The sequence below is a fragment of the Scomber japonicus genome, chromosome 15 (assembly GCF_027409825.1).
Source record: "Scomber japonicus isolate fScoJap1 chromosome 15, fScoJap1.pri, whole genome shotgun sequence".
In the NCBI taxonomy this organism is placed as follows: domain Eukaryota; kingdom Metazoa; phylum Chordata; class Actinopteri; order Scombriformes; family Scombridae; genus Scomber; species Scomber japonicus.
Genome location: NC_070592.1, coordinates 6,403,941 through 6,426,656, shown reverse-complemented (window position 1 = coordinate 6,426,656; position 22,716 = coordinate 6,403,941). Strand labels below are relative to the sequence as shown.

At 40.1% G+C, this 22,716-nt stretch overlaps 3 protein-coding genes across 3 annotated transcripts in view; 2 read left to right on the top strand and 1 right to left on the bottom strand.

The window, feature by feature from the left end:
- Positions 1 to 22,716, bottom strand: part of LOC128373851 (major histocompatibility complex class I-related gene protein-like) — a 115,494-nt gene that overhangs the window by 67,734 nt on the left and 25,044 nt on the right. The window lies entirely within an intron of this gene.
- Positions 1 to 22,716, top strand: part of LOC128374430 (major histocompatibility complex class I-related gene protein-like) — a 36,200-nt gene that overhangs the window by 4,920 nt on the left and 8,564 nt on the right. Inside the window, exon 5 of the mRNA XM_053334695.1 lies at positions 1,815 to 1,922. Coding sequence (XP_053190670.1) covers positions 1,815 to 1,922 — 108 coding nt within the window. The remainder of the gene's footprint in view (positions 1 to 1,814; positions 1,923 to 22,716) is intronic.
- LOC128374433 (major histocompatibility complex class I-related gene protein-like) lies at positions 4,356 to 18,725 on the top strand. The gene is made up of 8 exons (XM_053334697.1): positions 4,356 to 4,427; positions 15,237 to 15,503; positions 15,916 to 16,194; positions 16,295 to 16,597; positions 17,506 to 17,613; positions 17,814 to 17,832; positions 17,917 to 17,976; positions 18,450 to 18,725. The coding sequence occupies exons 1-7, from the start codon at positions 4,373 to 4,375 to the stop codon at positions 17,936 to 17,938; spliced, it is 1,053 nt and encodes a 350-aa protein (XP_053190672.1). The 5' UTR covers positions 4,356 to 4,372; the 3' UTR covers positions 17,939 to 17,976; positions 18,450 to 18,725.

Below are 22,716 nucleotides of genomic sequence, written 5' to 3'. Positions count from 1 at the left end.
ATAAATATAAACATGTGATTGATGAGAATATTATGAAGATGTTAACTCTGGGTTCTGATTTTACAAATGAGTTTGAAACAAAGTTATCAGTCCTGACTTCCTGAAACTGAAAGTTAGTTAAGTCCAGAGTTAACAAATGTACTTGTTACCTTATGCACTGTTACGACCCCGATTGTGTCTAGGAGTGGGGAAGTAACAAACAAAACAACTCAAACAAAAATATACCCAAACATGGGTGGACGAGTGGTTAAAGCGCATGTCATATACACAGCTGACCCCAGTTCGATTCTCGGCCGGAGGTCCTTTGCTGCATGTCATACCCCCCTATGTTTCCTATTTGTCTACCGTTGAATAAAGGCATCAAATCAAAAACTCAATTTATTAACGAACAAACTAAAGACGAGCTTCCAAAAAAACAAGGGAAACCGATCAATGATGAGGCAGTCAAACCACGCCGCTTGACAGCAACACTAGGAACACCAGGAACACCAGGAACACCAGGAACACCAGGAACACCAGACTCTGACACTGACACACGCACACAGCTCCGTTCAGCACACTGCCAGAAGGCCAACTGCCCTGGCACCAGCTTCACCAGGGTTTTTAACTGGCAGGCCTGATGCGCCACAGCTGCGCTAAAAAGTGGGGGGGAAGAGGGCGGTAACTAAAGAAAAGGAAAAGAAACAAGGAAACCACACGGCACGTAACATGCACATGACCTCCTTAAAGAACTTTGGTGGATTACATCCAACCAGTTTAAATCTAGTGGTGTTGCAGCACATGGTTAGGAGCACAGGTATTCATCTGAGGTAAGTTCCTCACCTGCACCAGTCTGGTCATCAGAATACACTCCATTAGGAGGAAAGGAGCAGTTGAGGTTGTGCTGTTGCTAATCCAGCAACACACTTTTGCACAGTCCACCAGCAACCTGCTCAGGTGGTCAGGAAAAGGTTGAGTCAGTTTTATACAGAAACCTCATTATAGTTACACAAAAGTCTTTATTCATGATTTACAGGTAAAACACACAAATCTAACCAAATTAAATATGAAAAAGATGTAAAAAAAGAAAAAAAAGAAAAAAAGAATTGCAATATGAAAAAAGCTGCATCAAATTTGTAATTCCACTTCTATCTATTGTACTGTCAGAGACAATCTACTGTTTATATGTGAAAGTAAGATTTATTAAACAAAGTAAGATCAAAATAAATCTGATGTTGATTTGAGGATGTGATCATGCAGGAGAGATTAAGAGCTTTCAGGGTGGACAGGGTGATCAACTCAAAGATGACAGGATGAAAAAGATAAGGAATAAAACTCGAGTATTACAATAAGAAAAACATAAAATACAACTAATGTGTTGTTGTAATATAATATAAAAGACAGGGGATAGGTTCAACATAGATGCAAGATGGACACACAGAGGCCAGAAACAGTAATGTGGTATAAACCTGCAGATGTTGATTGTATTGATTATTGTGATGCCAATTTAAACCATCAGATCAACATGTACAGTAAAGTGAATTTCACTTAAAAAGAGACATTACCTACTTTGGCAGTATATAACTGAGCTGTGGTAGTCATGTTTACAACTCTGCACATCCTGAACAATAATAAGTTTCCTCATCAGAAAACTCCCAAACTGTCCGTGCATCATGATGGAGAAAGCCCTGTGTTTTAAAGAAATCAAAGTAACAAATGTTATTGTCACTAATGATGTTTGATTATCAAATATCAGTTTAGATAATTATAGGTAAAAATACCAAAAGTTCATAGTCATGCTCCTGACACACTGTGAATGTTTTATTTAGTTCCAGTTCCTCCCTCAGAGTTCCCTGCTGGTCCTGTTATTGGAGGTGTTGTAGGACTGATGCTCCTGGCAGTCTCCATCACTGGAGTCTTCATCTGGAGAAGGAGAAATAATGGTGAGGGACAACAATACTCTTCAAGCCATTTTAACTTCACTGTTTTAACATATTTCAGCACATAAGTAAAATATTTTTTGGAAATATTTATTCTGAATCAATAAAACAAACTGATGTTCAGTAGCTTGACCTCTAACTGGAGAGTTACTGTCTCTTTTTGAAATTCATAAATTCCAATATTTTAAATATTAAAGTACTGTCATCTTTTGTCTGTATTTCAGGATTCAAGCCTGCAAACTGGTAATATTCTGTATTTTTAGATAGTTTATCTCTCTGTAGCTAATAGTTTAAATTGAATTACTGACACTTTGTTCTCTTTCAAAGCTTCAGACTCATCATCCACTGAAACTTCTTGTGTCAAGATGCAGCCCTTAACTGATCACAGTGAGTATTTCATCATGTCATCACTAGCTTTGTAAGAAAAAGAAAGAAAGAAAGAAAGAAAGAACAGTTGACAGACTCTCAGTGAAGTGATCCAGTTACAGGAAGCAACCAACACTGGGGTTTTATTGTAATACTGATTTAATATTTTACATTCTGGACCAAAATCAAACATATTGCTTATAATGAAATCAAATACTGTTTGTTATCACCACAAATGGTGAACTCAAATAAATATTCTATGGCATCAATATTTTATTTTATTTTTCACCATGAATTTAAATCAACAAAACTTGTTTTAATGAATGTTGAGATGTGAAGTCACAGATATCATCAGAAAGTCACAGGATACATCAAACTAAAGTGTGAATTCATAGATCAGATTCATGAGTTTCAGGTCCTCAGTGGATACAGTGAAGAATGATATCTGTGAAGATGATCTGAGAGCTGACAGAAGCATTAATGTTGATGTGAATCCTCCACTGCAGGAGTAACAACATCTGGTGAGAAGTGATGCTACTGTCCAGCTGTTTCCTCAGACCTTAGGTGGAGATGAATCACTGCAGCAGCTACCAGACACCAAAGAGCCACAACGCTACTCCAGTGAAGCATCTTTTATCTGCTGATATCAAATTTATACTGTCTTTGATAATCATTAGCATTAAATCCATTCATGAGGGACATGATGATACTCAGCACTTTAAACTCTATTAAAGCTGAAACCAAACATCATAAAACATTAAATACACCACTACTAACACTTTCACTCACTTTGTTTGACAGTTTCATTTTAGAAACACTAATGTTTTCCACAATTTTGTGATATATAAATATATTTTTGAATATTTAGATACTCCTCCTTTCATTGAACCTCACAGATTAAAGCAATTACACTTCTTACAGTTAATACATTTAATCTTATATAAGTGTTATCATTGTAATGCAGACAAATGTTATTGTTAATGCTAAAGTTATTGGTGTTAGAGTATTAATTCAAGTAATATTTTGTACTGACTGATGTACGTTATTTCATATTGCCAAAGAGGAAAATTGATTTGTCTCCATGACAGTATACTTCTTCTCTAAAGTTATGTAATCTGTTTTTGGCTAAATGTGTTCAGTTCAATTAAAGTTTGTCTATACATCATCTACAAGTTAATGATTAATTAATTGTTTATCGATCTTTTCTCTGATGATTTGTAAAACATGATTATTTGGGGTGTCATACCTCTCAGATGTGTCAGATTACCCTAACCCTCATTTTTCTTCTAATTTTTCCCCAAAAGGGTTTATATTTACCTTCTACCTACCTGAGGTGATCATAAATGTGTATACTTCAAATGTTCAGATGTGGATTAAAGGTTTTGGGAAACACTCTGGTGAAGCTACTTTTTAAAATGTTACCAGTTGTCAAAATGTGTGAGGATAAAAGAAAAAGCTTACAGTACTAAAAGAAACACACACACACACACACACACACACACACACACACACACACACACACACACACACACACACACACACACACACACACACACCACAAATGTTGGTCAGCTCATATTAATAATGAACTTTGTGACTCAGAGTGCATTTCTCTATATCACCACTAGAGAGCAACATAACTGTGAAATGTCTCAGCTGTGAGTCTCCAGAGAAACATCTGACAGAACATTTCCTCCAACAATACAAAGTAATTTCTGTAATTGATCTCATGAGGTCTGCTGCAACTCTCTGTTGTTTTAAATTAAGGTTGAAGACTTTTGAAGACTCTGCTGCTGCTTTTGATTCATTCAAATTTGATTAAAGTTTGTATTCTATCTGTCTCATTGAATTTTAGCTTTTTTTTTCTTTTGAGCTATTCATTATTTTAATATTTAATTGAAAGCACATGCACAGTGAACTTGCATATAATAATATAAATATGTGCTCCTAGAATAAAATGTTTGTCTGTAGGCCTACATATTATTGATTAAAAAAAAGTGTGCTGGGCGGCTGCTGTAATTTGATACTTTGGTCCCACACAACACACGAAGACGCACAACAGAATCAAAACGGACTGGTTGTTCACTATGAAGAAGATGGAGTTCGTTTTTCTGCTCATCTTCTTTCCTGTCACACTTTCAGGTGAGATTAACTAAAATACGTAGAGTGTGGACTAAGTAACGGTATTAATGGCAGAGTGTTATATTTAACTTTCAGTTTAAACGAGCCAACCTTTTTTTAATAAGTCACTCTTAGTAAATGGTTCTAATAGATACTGTATAGGCTACTTAAAGATACGTTATGTAAATTAATGACTTCAAAACCAAACTGTTTTACTCATTTCAGCTCAATTTGCGTGGCTTTAGTTAGAAGTGGTGCGCACACAGCTCTGTTGAACATAAATCAGTTTCATATACACAGTAGGCCATCAGTCCGAAGCTTGGACCAAAATGATCTCATAGAAATACGTGAAATGAAGACCACCTCTTAACAGACACACATTCCCATTCTCTTCCATGAAGAAGTGTGTCTAAATTTCTGACTAGTACTGTGTTGCTTCATTCAATTCTCTCTGATATCTATTACATAACCTGTAAGGATGTCCATAAAGAGCAAGTAAAGAGATGACATCAGGTTTGAAACATCTTAGCCTTGCCTGAAAAGTGACTTACCAGCTGTTGCCTGAATCTGAGTGAGATTATAACAACAGTGATTAAGAGTGACATTTCAGTTAAAGGCAGTGTTGAGTGAAACTGAGTGAAATGCAATTAAAAATGATTGTTAAGTATTTCTATGTGCAAATGTTTTTGGAAAATGAGGATATGGTGACCTTTCCTGAAACAGCGGGAACTGTACAGATCTTTCAGGGAGGGGAGGGGGCAGCCGATAATCTTCTGGGCTGTGGTGATGACCCTCTGGAGCGCTATCCTCTCTGCAGCTGTGCAGCTGGAGACACACACACATGCTGTAGGTCAAAATGCTCCCACGGTTTTTGTGAGAGTTGGTTATTCATGAGTACTCTCAGGAAGTACAATCTCTGCTGTGCCTTCTTAATGATAGCAGTGGTGTTGATGCTCCAGGTCAGGTCATCCTCTATATGAATGCCCAGAAACCGAATGTCTGTGACCCTCTCCACACAGTCCCCGGCGATGAACAGGGGCGGAGTGTCTGCTTTATTTCTCCTGTAGTCTATGACCAGCTCTTGGTAGTGTTCAGTGCCATGTTGTTTTCTGTGCACCACACTGACAACTGCTCCACCTCGTCCCAATATGCAAACTCATCCCCCCCAGAGATGAGCCCCACCATAGTAGTATCATCAGCAAACTTGATGATGCTATTTCTGGAGTGGACAGGGGTGCAGTTGTGGGTGTAGAGGGTCTAGAGTAGGGGGCTCAGCACACAGCCCTGAGGTGATCCAGTATTTAGGCTGAGCGCTGAGGAGATGTGGGGCCCTACTGTCACCCTCTGGGATCGGTCAGACAGGAAGTCCTTGATCCAGAGACAGACAGAGTGAGATATTCCCAGGTCTGATAGCTCATTCACCAGTCTGTTGGGGAGCTGAAGTCCACAAAGAGCATCCGTGCGTTGCTCCCCTGCTGCTCTAGGTGGGACAGAGCAAAGTGGAGAGCTGTGGCTATAGCGTCCTCTGTGGACCTGTTGGCTCTGTAGGTGAACTGGTGAGGGTCAAACATGGGTGGAAGATTTGAAGTGATGTGCTTCCGGGCCAGTTTCTCAAAGCACTTTATAATGACAGGTGTAAGAGCTACTGGTCAGTAATCACTCCGGCTGCTGGTGTTGTTCTTCTTCGGGAGTGGGACAATTGTGGAGGACTTCGGGCAGGAGGGACTGAAGACTGAGACAGTGACTGGTTAAAGATCTTGGTGAAGACTCCAGCCAGCTGGTCTGCACAGTCCCTCAGCACCCGTCCAGAGACGCCGTCAGGCTTTCCTCGGGTTCACAGCCCTCAACGTGCACCTCACCTCGTGCTCCTCCATCTTGAGGATGTGACTGTTGTGGGCTTGTGGATGTAGTGTGGCTGTGAGAAATGGTTCAGCTCCTCTGCCAGTGAGGCGTCACCAACAACAGATGAGATGTTACTGGGTCTGTAGTTGGTGATGTGCTGGACCCCCTGCCACACGTGCCTGGAGTCGTTGCTCTGGAGGCAGTCCTCAATCCTCCTCCTGTAGGCAGCCTTGGACTCTCTGATGCCTCTCTTCACATTTGCTCTAGCAGCACTGTTCAGCACCCCATCACCAGACCTGAAGGTGGTGTTCCTCTGCCTGAGCAGGCACTGCACTTCTTTAGTCATCCAGGGTTTCTTGTTGGGATAAACCCGGATGCATTTGTCAACAGTGACACTGTCCATGCAGTGCTTGATATAACCCAGAACAGCTGTGTGTACTGCTCTAGGTCCTGATGTTAAAAAACATCCCAGATTGTTGACTCAAAGCAGTCCTGTAGCTGTTGAGAGGCACCTTCAGGCCAGGTTGTAACAGTTCTAGATGTGGTAAGAGCACTTTTTCTGAGGGGGGTATATGCTGGAATTAAGAGCAGGGACATGTGGTCTGAGTGGCCCAGGTGTGGTAATTGCTTAGTCATAAAGTCCTTTTTGATGTTAGAGTAGACCCTGTCCGGTGTGTTTGCTCCCCTGGTAGCACATTGAACGTGCTGGTGGAATTTAGGGAGCACTGCCTTTAAATCAGCATGGTTAAAGTCCTCTGCAATTATGTGAACAGCCTCAGGATACATACTCTGCTGACAGCTAACGTTATGTCATGTCAATGTCCCAGGGCAGAGTTAGCATTTGCATCTGGTCTTAGTTTTGGTACACCAACTGTTGTTCACATACAAAATAAATCACCAAAATAAATCACCACTGAGACCATTAATGTTAGCAGTGGTCATACAATGCAGTAAAATTAAATTCTATGTATGTAAAAATTGTCCCTGGCTCTGCGGATCTTGTCAACTCTGAAATCGGCCCTGCTCATACCGTAAACTCAGATGATCAATATATTACAGTATGTAATATAATCACCAGTCAAGTAGACTATTACTTTAATTAAGGAGATTTTTGTATCTGGATTTGTTTATTTGTAAATATACAGTGAATACCACCAATGCATTTAATGTTTCATAAGAAGACCTTTAGGAGCATTGCATTAAGGGAAGGAGAAAACTATTCAGAGATATTTTCTTCAAATAATTTGCTCTAATAGTAATGTAACTCCTATATATACAACTATTAAATATCTTACACTGAGGACATTTACAATTAAGAGGTTAATTTTAATTATCATCAAGTTATTGTGTAATTATGAGGTCTTTATCTTTTAATCATCAAGTGAAATAAACACAGACCTTGGCCTAATGTAGCTGGTTCTTGTTCCTTTTTGATTTGAGTTTTTTTCATACTGATGTTATTGAACATTATTCAGATAAATGACAATTATGAAATTATTATATCAGATTTGTAAAGTGTTGTTTTATTTTTTCCACCACACCAACTAAACACAAGTAGCTGAGTTCATAGCATAGCAGCTTACTGTACTAATAACTTATTGATTATTATGATTTCATAAAGGTTTTAAAAACTGTGATTAATCAAATTAAATAATATGATAACATCACATAAATCTCTAAAAATTAAGATATTTTGTGATTAGTCGATTTATATACTTTGCTCATCACTTTCAGTAATCAGCAGTGTACTGATATTTATATCAAGATTTAACATTTTGATTAGTTTTAAATGTGAATGTTTATAGTGTGTAGTCATTATTAACTTATATAGAATGATGGTCAGTGAGGTTAATGTAGCTGATTTAATCATTATGGCAGAGGTGCCAACAAAAAATGCCTTTTGACACATCCATTGTGTTTTGGCTTCCTGGCTAATAGAAGGTCAATATTTACTCTTCTTTTAGCTTTTTTTAGTCTCAACAATCAACTCTCTGGTCTTTTTTATTGTGTTGGGCAAGGTTGTGTGTTTTGCACCAGGCTGCCAGCTGCTCCACCTCCCTTCTGTAGGCAGCCTCATCCTTGTTGCCGATCATCGTATTATATGGTTGCTGTCAAGCCTGGCCGAGCAGTCATGGATTAGGAGAGTGAACAAAAAGGGGTTTAAGGCCCATTTATGCTCAACGTTAAATACGGATATGAACGGAGCCTTCTGTCCGTGCTCTGCGTTCATTTCGTCCGTATTTCTGCACGTTTCCATAAAGCTTACGGATACTGTGATATATTACAGTAATATAATATTCACTTGTTACTGATTGGCCTAATAGACTTGCCGTACTTTTGAGTTGTTGTGCCGCGCATGCTCAGTAAGGTATCTGAGACCCACATGTTAACTGTGTTGTACTTGACGCCCCGGTCTGCTAGTAAAGGTTGTTAAACGTGTGCAGCTGCTTCGTTATTGCAATACACCACATAATTGGCGACGAGATAAACTGGACGAGGTAAAATGGCTAATTTTGCAAGACCGGACGAATTCAAGCCTGAAAATGAACCATGGTCTGCCTACGTGGAGCGTATGGAGCTCTTTTTCGAAGCACACGAAGTTGCAGCGGTTAAAAAAGTGCCCACCCTGTTGAGTACCATGGGAGCTTCGGCTTACGGACTTTTGCGCAATCTGGTTCAGCCAGAAAAGCCAAAGGACAAAAGTTTTGACCAGATTGTGGCAGTTCTGAAGGGATATTACGAGCCGAAACCGTTGGTCATCGCTGAGCGCTTCAGGTTTCGTAAGTGTGTCCAGAAAAGTAACGAGTCGGCTACTCAGTATGCTGCAGAGCTACAACAGTTAGCCGCCAAATGTGACTTCGGGGACCGGCTGGATGAAGCCCTGCGAGATGGTTTCGTCAGCGGGATTAATAATGAAGCTTGCCAGCGAAAATTGCTCTCAGAGGACGGACTAACTTTTGCAAAAGCCCTTGAACTTGCAATGAACATGGAAACAGCCCACCGGGATGTGCAGCAGTTGAGAAAAGGAGACGGCGCTACCATTTCTGTTCACAAGGTAAACGAAAAACAGAGACACTCTCCTTCAGCACAAACGGAGTGCTATAGATGCAAAGGCAAAAACCATAGCGCTAATGACTGCTACTTCAAGGATAGTAAATGCCATAAATGTAATAAATTTGGGCATATCCAGAAAGCGTGCAGGGCCAGCTGGCCCACACGTGAGAAGAGGGGAGCGCAGAGGAAGCGCACACAAAAAGTTACCACGGGCTATGTTCATGCAGAAGGGGCAGAAGTAGATATGTTCCCAGTGTTCAGTGCAGGTGACACAGGCAGGCGGCCATTCAGTGCTGACTTTGAAGTAAATACTGTACATGTACTGATGGAAATAGACACGGGAGCCGCTGTCAGCATAATCTCAGAGACTGTGTATGAAAGGTCGTTCTCGCAAGTACCACTAGAGGGCACTAATGTCAAGCTGAAAACCTATACAGGTCAGCCCATTCCAGTGAAAGGACAGTTCATGGCTAAAGTGACATATGAAGATCAGACCGCTGACTTACCGCTGATAGTTGTGAAAGGAAAGGGTCCTTCACTGTGTGGGAGAAACTGGCTGGAACAAATAAGACTCAACTGGAAAATGATCAAAACAGTCAGTGAACGCACAGAGCCACCAGAGCCGCCCAAGTCAATGCCTGAAGTGATTGCAAAATACAGTGAAGTCTTCAGAGATGAATTGGGGACATTAAAGGACATCAAAGCGACAATCTCTGTTAAGCCTGATGCAACTCCAAAATTCCACAAGGCACGTCCCCTGCCGTTTGCAATGAAAGAAAAGGTGGAAAAAGAACTGGAAAGGCTGGAGAAGGATGGCATCATCTCCCCTGTGAAGCACAGTGAGTGGGCTGCCCCAGTAGTCCCAGTAACCAAGCGAGACAGCACGCTCCGTTTATGCGGTGACTACAAGGTTACTGTGAACCAGGCTACAAACACTGAGATATACCCCCTGCCACGCATTGAGGAAGTGCTGGCAACACTTAGTGGTGGAAAGTTATTCTCAAAAATAGACCTGGCTGCAGCATATCAACAAGTACTCCTTGATGAAGACTCCAAGAAGTACACAACAATAAACACTCACAAGGGATTGTTTGTTTACAATCGCCTCTGCTTTGGCATAAACTCTGCTGTCAGTATCTTCCAGAGAATCATGGAGAACTTAATGAAGGACCTCAACGTGGTGGTTTATCTGGATGACCTCCTCGTAATGGGCAGAGACAAAGCGGAGCATCTCACGAACTTGGACAGAGTACTGCAGCGTCTCCAGGAGAACGGGCTGAGAGTGAGAGAGTCCAAGTGCGAGTTTGGCAAAACTCAGATTGAGTATCTGGGTCATGTGCTAGATGAAAAAGGTGTGTACCCCTCCCAAGATAAGGTGAGAGCCATACACGATGCACCAGCACCTACAAGCGTCAAAGAGTTAAGAGCTTTTCTGGGGCTGGTAAATTACTATGGACGTTTCGTACCTCAGCAGAGCACAGTGCTCGCACCGCTCTATAGCCTGCTAAAGGATCAAGCCACCTGGAGATGGAGCAAAGCTGAACAGGATTCATTCAACAAGTGCAAAGAACTTTTGACAAGTGACAAAGTGTTAGTACATTACAACCCACACCTGCCACTAACTCTCGCATGTGATGCTTCTGCTTATGGGATCGGAGCAGTTATTCAGCATACAACACCAGATGGAAAAGAGCATCCAGTAGCTTATGCTTCACGCTCACTCTCCCCAGCGGAGAAGAAATACTCACAAATTGAGAAGGAGGCTTTGAGCTTGGTGTTTGGTGTGAAAAAGTTCCACCAATACCTCTGGGGACGACAGTTCAACCTCATCACAGACCACAGACCTCTGCTGACGCTGTTTGGAGAGCATAAGGGACTTCCAACAATGGCGGCAGCACGCATTCAGAGGTGGGCCATCATACTCTCTGCGTATGATTACCACATACTGTACCGCCAGTCAGAAAAACATGGCAACGCAGATGGATTATCGCGTGTTCCACTGCCCGAGACCAAAGATGCTGGAACTGAGACTGTGTCAGCATACATTGATGCACTGGTATGTGAGCACCTAGAGGGGGCGCCACTGAGCGCAAGACAGATTGCCAAGTCGACAAGGAATGACCCAGTGTTTTCAAAGCTGCACAGGTACATCATGGAGGGATGGCCGAAAGAAATACCAGAGGAACTGAAAGTGTTTCACAAAAAGAAAGATGAATTGTCTGTGGAGCAGGGTTGCGTCCTGTGGGGGACAAGAGTGATTGCACCTGCAAAACTGAGATCAGCAGTGCTAAAAGAGATCCATGCCGGACACCCAGGCATCGTAAAGATGAAAGCAATAGCACAGCAATATGTCTGGTGGCCTAAAATCGACATGGATGTGGAGAGAGTCTGCAAGGAGTGTGAGACTTGCCAGCTGGATCAACACATGCCACGCCAAGTCCCACTACACCCCTGGGAGTTTCCTGGGGATGTTTGGAAAAGACTTCACATTGACTTTGCAGGGCCGTTCATGAGTAACATGTTCATGATCGTGGTCGACGCATATTCAAAATGGCTGGAAGTTTACAAGATGACACAAATAACTTCTGCAGCAACCATCACCAGACTAAAGAGACTGTTTGCATCATACGGAGTTCCAGAGCAAATAGTCACTGACAATGCAACAACCTTCACATCAGACGAGTTCCAGCAGTTTGTGAGAAGAAATGGAATCCTACACACAACTGGTGCTCCGAGACACCCAGCTACTAATGGCCTAGCTGAGAGGTATGTTGCAACTTTCAAGGCAGGCATGAAAAAGCTGGCAAACGACGAACTGAGCATTGATGATAAAGTCTCACACTTCCTGCTACGATATCGCACGACTCCCAATAGCACAACTGGCGAGTCACCGGCCGACATGTTCTTAAAGAGGCATGTGCGAACCAGGTTGGACTTCCTGAAACCAAGCATCACAGAAACGGTGAGGAGGAAGCAGTATCGACAGAAGGAGGAACACGACAACAAAGCTACAGAGAGACAGTTTGAAGTGGATGAACAGGTTTATCTGCGCAATACTGCAGGAGAAAATCCAAGGTGGATTCCAGGAGTAGTAAAGCAGCAGACTGGCCCAGTCTCATACAAGGTCCAAGGTAAAAAAACTGACCAAATGTACAGACGTCATGGAGACCAGCTGAGACCTCGCTTCTCTCCGGACGCTCAGGAGCAAGCACCTGAGGAGGAGCTTGTTCAGGAACGCAGCCCCTGGCACCTGAGACCCCAGCATCTGAGCTGCCAAAGCTTCCTGAGCCACCCGACCCAGTTGCAGTGACTTTGAGACGCTCAGAGCGTGCTACACGCTTGCCGCAGCGTTACCAGAACTAAGCAGGGTTCTGAGGACTGTTGAGTACTGATTGCTGAATTTAGGTTTATTAAAAGTTCACAATTAAAGTAACATATTAATAGCATTCAGTAAGGTTAACTGAACATGTCTATTTTTAGTTGTTAACAGTTACAGTGATGATAGTGATTGTTAATGCACTATAGTGATGAACAGTGTTTTGGGGTGCCATAATATTTTCAGTTATTTTTGAGCTAAAGGGGGAGGAAATGTGATATATTACAGTAATATAATATTCACTTGTTACTGATTGGCCTAATAGACTTGCCGTACTTTTGAGTTGTTGTGCCGCGCATGCTCAGTAAGGTATCTGAGACCCACATGTTAACTGTGTTGTACTTGACGCCCCGGTCTGCTAGTAAAGGTTGTTAAACGTGTGCAGCTGCTTCGTTATTGCAATACACCACAGATACGGACAAAACGGAGCAGTACCACCGGAAACCATGGGGGGGGCAGTGTTGCTGTCACGACTTGATACGTAGCTCTAGTGAGACACGAAGAAGAAATAACAATGGAGGAACTTTTTGAGGTAAGGTTTAGCTGGTTGGTGAGAAACTTTAAACATATCGTTTTTGTCTTTTATGCAAGAGGTACATTATCAATATCTCCTCCACAGTCGCCATGTTTGTTTTTGAGTTTGTTGTTGTCATAAACTTTTGACTCTGTGCTGCCCCCTGGTGGATGTATTGGTTAACATCCATGCCAACATAAAGGACGCAGTGATCAGTGACGGTAACATCGTTTGAAAATGACGATTTTCGTACGTATGTTGACCATAAATGGGCCTTAAGTACACAGCCCTGAGGTGATCATGTGTTCACTACAGTAGGTAGTGAACACTCCACTAGCTGCTGCAGTTCATGGTAATGAATATGGACCAATTGGCTCTGCAAGCAAACTGTGATGGATTAGGGTGACTTTAGGCCAGCTTTAATGTGTTGCATGACAAGGCACTCAAAGCATTTCATGAGTGAGGTCTACAGGCCTGAATTTGTCATGTAGGACTTGGCTTCTTGGGCACAGGTATGATCGTGGCACTCTTCCAGCAAGTAGGCAATCTGGCTTGGTGGAGGGAGATGTTGAATATGTCTGTGAAGACTTACTTCAATTGGTCTGTGCAATCTTACAGAACCTGGTATATTGTCAGCCTTGAGAGGGTTCATGCTGGAAAAAAAACCCTCTTTATCTCCTCAGTGGGAAAGTGGAATACCTGCTTTGTAGATGAAGGTGAAAGTGAAAGTCTGTGTAAAAAGCATTGAGGTTGTCTGGTAAGGATCAGTCATTGGAGATTGTCTGCAGAGAGGGCTTGTGTGTGACTCATTACACATAAATCAGATCTACATGAGGCTTATAAAATAAAATGAAAATAAAAACAAGCTTAGCAGGCAGACAAGTTGAGACAGAACTTTACTGGAAGAAGGCAGAAAAAGGTAACATCCTCAAATCAAGTTCACACAGAAGCTCAACATTGTTGAAACCCCTTTTAGTTTGAATTCTTGAGCCCTTGTTCACATGCAGGGGTGGATTGGCCATTGGGAGTACCGGGATTTGGGCCGATGGCTGCCCGTTTTTTAGAACTATTTCTTCATTTAGTTTTTGCTGCACCTTGCCATGGTAACTCTCCCGGCCCAGGGGCAGCGACACACACCGGCCCACAGAGCTCCGCTGCAGCCTGCTGACACAGCAGAGGCCCATTGGCTTGTCTATATAAAGAATACCTGGCCCAATGGCCCCATGATAGGCTACAGAGGCCCAGGAGTCCCACCCACGCATTTTCTGTTTTAAAGAGACTTTGGCCTCTCTGAGATAATTCAGTCCAGATTTCAACAGTTTAGGTAGGTGGCACTATATTTTCTGTTGGAATATATCATTAAGACCAACTTAATTATTTCCTGGAATTTGTATCACCATAGCCCCTAAATGTATGTATAAGATACAGCAAATGGGATTCAAAACGAAAACATATTTCCACCACACCAACTATACACAGGTAACTGAGTTCATATCATAGCAGCTCCCTACTGTACTAATAACTCATATTAATTATTATGATCATATAAAGGTTTAAAAAACTGTGATTAATCAAATTAAATGATATGATAAAATCACATAACTCTTTAGAAATTAAGATATTTTGTGATTATGCCTTAATTTAAATACTTTTCTCATCATATGTTGATTCTCTTTCAGGAATCCCATAGCTGTGTATAAAATGTTGATCAGTGAGAGTAATAAAGCTGATTTAGTCATTAGGGCAAATTTGTCAACAAAAAATTGCCTTTTATCATATTAAACATTAATTTGTATTTTGAGTTGTGTTTTTGTTTTCCTGGCCAACAGTAGGTCAATATTCACTCTCCTTTTAGCTTTTTTTTAAAGTCTCAATCAGTCCAATTATAATATCTGGCTCTTAGGTTGGTAAATGTTCTACTTTCATCACCAGCTCATCACTAACTTTGTGTGTCTGAGGTTTCATGCTAGGCTAAATATTGAAAGTAGTTAAATGGAAATAATTGATATGAACTTAAACATGTTAAAACCTCTTTCTCTTACAGTGAAACACTCTGTGAAGTTTTTCCTCACAGTGTCCTCTGGAGTCAAAAACATCCCAGATTTTGTGGTTGTTGGGTTGATTGATGAAGTTCCAGTAGGTCACTGTGACAGCATCGAGAAGAAAGTAGAAGCCACACAGGACTGGGCGAAAAAACTGATGGAAGATTATCCAGAACACTTACAGTGGTACACTCAGGAGTGTTTGATAAGCCCACACAAATACAAAGCTGCAATTGACATGTTGAAGAATCAACTGAACCAAACTGGAGGTAAGTAAAAGCACTAAAAAATTACAAAGTTACATTGTTAACACACATGTTTAAATGTTCAAACACATAGACAGTTTGCTAAATGTGAGGGACTCTTTCCAAATTGGTGGTCAATACTAACATTAATATTTCATCCAGCTTCTCTGCAGCTTTGTACTGGATTCACTTAAAAACTGAATAACAGGGTCTGAATTTCAATCTCACCCTTGTTTTGTTTGTGTGTGTATGTGTGTGTGTGTGTGTGTGTTCAGCCCTTCTTGTCATGTCCGTTTGTGTATTTCTGAGTGTTGGTCTTGTAATGAAGAGGTGACTCTTCCACGTGTTCCTCGACCTCTAAAATGAAGCCTCACATAGACTGCAGCCACCTGTAACCCTCTGTAGGATCTCACTCTGCTCTCTGTCTCTCTCTCAGATGTCCACATCTTACAGAGAATGGATGGCTGTGAATGGGATAGTGAGACTCGAGAGATTAATGGATTTGCTCAGTATGGTTATAATGGAGAAGACTTCTTAGTATTTGACCTGGAGACACTGACATGGATCGCTCAAAAACCAGAAGCTGTCATCATCAAACACAGCTGGGACAAAGATACACCAGACATTGAGGTGTGGAAACACTTCCTCACCCAGCGTTGTCCTGAGTTTTTGAAGACATATATGGACGTTGGGAAGAGCTTTCTGCTGAGAACAGGTAGAATCACATGACCTGATGTAGTTTCATAGACCCAATATTTAAATGCCTCTTCTGTTTCTAACCTCACACCCTGCCTTCCTCCTCCTTGTCTCTCCAGAGCTTCCCTCAGTGTCTCTCCTCCAGAAGACTCCCTCCTCTCCAGTCAGCTGCTTCGCTACAGGTTTCTACCCTGACAGAGCCGACATGTTCTGGAGGAAAGATGGAGAGGAGCTTCATGAAGACGTGGAACTTGGAGAGATCCTCCCCAACCATGATGGATCCTTCCAGATGAGTGTTGACCTGAACCTTTCATCAGTCACACCTGAAGACTGGAGGAGGTACGAATGTGTGTTTCATCTCTCTGGTGTGAAGGACGACATCATCACCAAACTGGACAAAGCTGTGATCAAAACCAACTGTGGTATGATAGAAATACTGACTTTACAATGTTGTTGCTTCAAAACATTTGTTACCCAATTAAATATAAACACATGTGATTGATGTGAATATTATGAAGAATTTAACTCTGGGTTCTGATTTTGAGTTTGAAACAAAGTTATCAGTCCTGTCTTTCTGAAACTGAGAGTTAGTTTAGCCCAAAGTTAACAAATGTGCTTTTTACTTTCTGCACATGACCTACTTAAATTACTTAAGTGGATGTAATGAAAAACAGTTTAAATGTAGTTGTGTTCCAGCACATGGTTAGGAGCACAGGTATTTAGGTAAGGTAAAAAAAAAAAAAAAGATATCCAATATGATTTTTTTTTTCATTTTTCATTTAACTTTTAATTTTCCTTCTATTTATTATACTGTAAAAACTAGTATAAAAAGGGCAAAGAATAAAACTTCAGTTTTACAATAACAAAAATGCAAAAGGTGTAACACAACAAAGACAGGGAATAGGTTCAACATAGATGCAGGATGGACACACAGAGGACAGAAACAGTAATGTGGTATAAACCTGCAGATGTTGATTGTATGGATTATTGTGATGCCAAATTAAACCATCAGATCAACATATACAGTGAAGTGAATTTCACTTAAAAAGAGACATTATCTACTTTTGGCAGTATATAACTGAGCTGCTGTAGTCATGTTTACAACTCTGCACATCCTGAACAATAATAAGTTTCCTCATCAGAAAACTCCCAAACTGTCCGTGCATCATGATGGAGAAAGCCCTGTGTTTTAAAGAAATCAAAGTAACTTATGTAATTGTCACTAATGATGTTTGAATATCACATATCAGTTTAGATAATTATAGGTGAAAATACCAAAAGTGCATAGTCATGCTCCTGACACACTGTGAATGTTTTATTTGGGTTCCAGTTCCTCCCTCAGAGTTCCCTGCTGGTCCTGTTATTGGAGGTGTTGTAGGACTGCTGCTCCTGGCAGTCTGCATCACTGGAGTCTTCATCTGGAGAAGGAGAAAAAATGGTGAGGGTCAACAATACTCTTCAAGCCATTTTAACTTCACTGTTTTAACATATTTCAGCACAGAATTCAAATGTTTTACGAAAATATTTATTCTGAAGGAGTAGTAAATCAAATACACATACAGTTTTAGTGTTTTCTTTGTTTCATAAATTCAGACATTTCAAATATTAAAGTACTGTAATCTCTTGTCTGTATTTCAGGATTCAAGCCTGCAAACTGGTAATATTCTGTATTTTTAGATAGTTTATCTCTCTGTAGCTAATAGTTTAAATTGAATTACTGACACTTTGTTCTCTTTCAAAGCTTCAGACTCATCATCCACTGAAACTTCTTGTGTCAAGATGCAGCCCTTAACTGATCACAGTGAGTATTTCATCATGTCATCACTAGCTTTGTAAGAAAAAGAAAGAAAGAAAGAAAGAACAGTTGAAAGACTCTCAGTGAAGTGATCCAGTTACAGGAAGCAACCAACACTGGGGTTTTATTGTAATACTGATTTAATATTTTACATTCTGGACCAAAATCAAACATATTGCTTATAATGAAATCAAATACTGTTCGTTATTACCACAAATGGTGAACTCAAATAAATATTCTGTGGCAATAAAATATTTTTCACCATGAATTTAAATCAACAAAACTTGTTTTAATGAATGTTGAGATGTGAGGTCACAGATATCGTCAGAAAGTCACAGGATACATCAAACTAAAGAGTGAATTCATAGATCAGATTTATGAGTTTCAGGTCCTCAGTGGACGCAGTGAAGAATGATATCTGTGAAGATTATCTGAGAGCTGACAGAAGCATTAATGTTGATGTGAATCCTCCACTGCAGGAGTAACAACATCTGGAGAGAAGTGATGCTGCTGTCCAGCTGTTTCCTCAGACCTTTGGTGGAGATGAATCACTGCAGCAGCTACCAGACACCAAAGAGCCACAACGTTACTCCAGTGAAGCATCTTTTATCTGATGATATCAAATTTATACTGCCGTTGATAATCATTAGCATTAAATCCATTAATGAGAGACATGCTGATACTCAGCACTTTAACTTTTGCTTCTAAAGCTGAAACCAAACATACTAAAACATTATATGTTGAACTACTAATGCTTTCACTCACAATTAGTTTGACAGTTTCATTTTAGAAACATTAATGATTAATCTGCACTAGGTAACAGCTGAAAAAACACATTTTACTGTTTTGTTGTGATTACTTCCATAGTTTGAGTGTGGTGTGTTTAAACTATGAACATGTTACCGTTTATTTCTCTCACTTTAACCAAAGTGTAAATATCTAATTTATGTCTCAATCTTCTAACACACATTGCTCCTCCACTACAAGTAACAGCTGTAACTCTTTTTACACATACATTTTTAACATTTACTCATATTGTTTGAATGTTTATATATTGGTAAAACTCGGATTATTGTTGTAAGAGGATTAATTATGGTTGATTTGTCAACATGATAGTATATGTCTTCTCTATAGTTATATGATCTGTTCTTATCAGTGATACTAACGGCGTTACTTTTTTCAGTAACGGGTAATGTAACTAATTACTATTTCCATCGTTACAACACCGTTACGTTACTTAATTAAATGAGGCACGTTACAAACTGAAGCTAATCTACTCAGTGAACCTGTTCTCATCCAACTTTGCTCTCTGCCACAAAAGCTGCAAAGCCTTTTTTTTTTTTTTTTGAGAGGGGAACGGGAGAAGGGAGGGGCGGGACAACCATGATGATGATTGGTTAAGGCAGAGTAAGATTGCATGGTAAGCCAATCAGAGGCAGTGTTTACACATGCACACAGCAGCCTCACACAAACTAGCAGAAGCTGCAGCAATGGAAGTACAGACAGTACTTTAATCTCCTTGAGGTAAAAGGCAGGAACATACATGTGAAATGTACATTATGTATCAGAGCCAAGTATTTGTCCGTTACAAGCAACTCTAACCTAATGAAGCATCTCTCAACGGCACATGCCACTACAAAACTTGTGGTCAAAAACACAGACATATTTATACTTTTGTTTTTTTTTAATTATTATTTTTTAAAGTAATGCAATAGTTACTTTCCCTGGTAACTAGTTACTTTTATAATGGAGTAATTCAGTTACATTTTGGGAGAAGTAACTGTAACTAGCCTATAACTAATTACTTTTTAAAAGTAACGTGCCCAACACTGATTCTTATTACTAAATGTGTTCACTTCAGTTAAAGTTTGTCTCTAAATCAATTACAAGTTAATGATTAATTGTGACTTCTTAATTCTCTTTTCACTGGTGATTTGTAAAATATGTTTTTTTGGACTACATTTTCACTACATTTTCTAGAGTCATTTTTATTTTCTTTGTTTCAAAAAGTTTTATATTTACCCTCAATCAATAAAATTATCTTGAGAACCTGCGTAAGAGATGTTCTTGTTACATCATATATTTGTCTCAAATGTTCAGATGTGTACGTTTAAAGGTTTTGTTACAAGTTTTGGGAAACACACTAGTGAAGTTTGACACCTGAAAGCATGAGATCAGTTTTTAAAATGTTTATTTCAGTTATCAAAATGTGTGAGGATAAAAGAAAATTTTATGCAACTACAAAAACCCGTATTCTTCATGAATTTTGGTTTATTCATGAAAAAGTACAATGAATCTCTTTGACCTAGAGAGTGTATTTCTCTATATCACCACTAGAGAGCAACATAACTGTGAAATGTCTCAGCTGTGAGTCTCCAGAGAAACAGCTGACAGAACATTTCCTCCAATATTACAAAGAATTTCCTGACTTAAAGTTTTCAGCATTTAAAGCTAAATTCTTAGAAACAGTCTGTTTCCATTGAAGATCAGACCAATACAGTAAAGTTAAAATCAAACATTAACTTTTCTATATTGTGTTACTGAAGATTTAAGCAGTTGAAAATTATCATCAAATTAATAAAAAAAGGTCTTTAATTAAAACTCAGCAACAGATATACAGTAACTGGTGTTTGGAAATGTTCGCCCTCATAAACCTTTATACTGTAAGTGATGGTGAAGATGTTTTGATGTCAGAAAAGATGTTGACAGTTATAATTCTTACAGAGACGAAAACTTAAAAACAGGAACAAGTTGAGCAGGCTGACATCACCAAACTTGAGTGGGATAGAGATAGATTCAACAATGAAAGGTGGAAAGACTTCCTCATTCAGCGTTGTCCTGAGTTTTTGAAGTTATATTTGGACTATGGGAGGAGCTCTCTGCTGAGAACAGGTAGAATCACATGACCTGATGTAGTTTCATGGACCCACTATTTAAATGTCTCTTCTGTTTATAACCTCACGCCATGCCCCCCCCCCCCCTTATCTCTCCAGACCTTCCCTCAGTGTCTCTCCTCCAGAAGACTCCCTCCTCTCCAGTCAGCTGCATCGCTACAGGTTTCTACCCTGACAGAGTCATGATGTTCTGGAGGAAACTTTGCTGCTCACACCTGGAGCTGCAAAGTTTCACCCAATGAACATGAGGCTCTCACAATTGACACTTTTCTCACGCCACACATCCGTTCTCTCACGCAGTGAAAAACAAATTCATGCCTGATAACACTGCAGCTTGATAAATGCATGAACATAAGTCCAAAGTACAACGCCTCACCTTCCCTTGAACAAATTTCACACTGAGCTGAAGGCAAACTTTTGCAGTCCTGCTCACACCCTTCAGACTGAACTTCAACTTAACTCAAAACAAGATGAAGAGACTCATTTTGTTACTTCTGTTTTGCCACCTTGCTTTTGCAGGTAAGATCACTTTTTCTTTCTTTAACCATTTTCCTCAGGAGTGGTGCACTACGGTTAAGATACGTTCAATTAAAATGCAGAAACTTTACACAGTGAATTGGCACATGCATCTTTGATATGAAAGACAAAGTGTTTCTTCCTACTCTATTTTCCTTCTTTACTGAAAATCTGTGATAGGACCCTGGAGCTGATCGATCTGATCTGATATGTAGCATCAGTCATGGGCTAGTCCATGTCTCAGTGTATTTTAAAACTACAGATATTTCTAAACTGTCAAAAATAACAATGTATTAATACCTTAATAACTGCATGGGTGGAGTTTATACGCCACAAGAGGAGATATCACCACATCAACTAAACACATAACAGGTTGTGTCATAACATAGCTTCCTACTTATGTTAATATATACATTTTTTTTAAATGTGATTCAATCAAATTAAATTATAGAATAAAATCACATGGTTAAAAAAAAATTAGATATTTCATGAGTATTCAAGTAAATCAAGGCACATTAGAGATCTCAGTGATAAATATTTATCTTTTCTCGTCATATGTTGTTCCACTTTCCAGAATCCCATAGCAGTGAACAGATATTTATATCAGGATTCAACATTTTGATTAGATTTAAGTACATAGCCCTGAGGTGGTCATGTGTTCACTACAGTAGGTTTTGACATTTTACTGCCAACTACAAAAATCCAAGATCCAATTACAGGGGCTAGTGTCCACATTCAGTATCTTCAGCTTCTCCACTAGCCGCTGCAGTTCATGGTAGTGGATATGGACCAGTTGGCTCTGCAAGCAAACTGTGATGGATTAGGGTGACTTTAGGCCAGCTTTAATGTGTTGCATGACAAGGCACTCAAAGCATTTCATGATGACTGGAGCTGGAGTCAGGTCCACAAGCCTGAAGTTGTCATGTGGACTTGGCTTCTTTGGCATAGGTATGATGGTGGCACTCTTCCAGCAAGTCGGCAATCTTGCTTGGTGGAGGGAAATGTTGAATATGTCTGTGAAGACTTACTTCAAATGCTCTGTGCAATCTTACAGAACCTGGTATATTGTCTGGTCCAGCAGCCTTGAGAGGGTTATTACTGGAAAAAAAAGATGAAGGTGAAAGTGAAAGCAGGGAGGTTGTCCGGTAAGGATCAGTCATTGGAGATTGTCTGCAGAGAGGGCTTGTGTGTGACGTATCACACAGAAATCAGATCTATGTGGGTGACAGATCAAATAAAATGAAAATAAAAGTTAAGACAGAGCTTTACCGAAGGAAGGCAGAAAAAGGTAACAGACTCAAATCAAGTTCACACAGAAGCTCAACATTGTTAAAAT

Coding starts and splice junctions, on each gene's coding strand:
- LOC128374433 (XM_053334697.1), top strand. CDS start 4,373: ATGAAGAAGATGGAGTTCGTTTTTCTGCTCATCTTCTTTCCTGTCACA. Junction 4,428..15,236: donor CTTTCCTGTCACACTTTCAG/GTGAGATTAACT, acceptor TTTCTCTTACAG/TGAAACACTCTGTGAAGTTT. Junction 16,598..17,505: donor TGTGATCAAAACCAACTGTG/GTATGATAGAAA, acceptor TTTGGGTTCCAG/TTCCTCCCTCAGAGTTCCCT.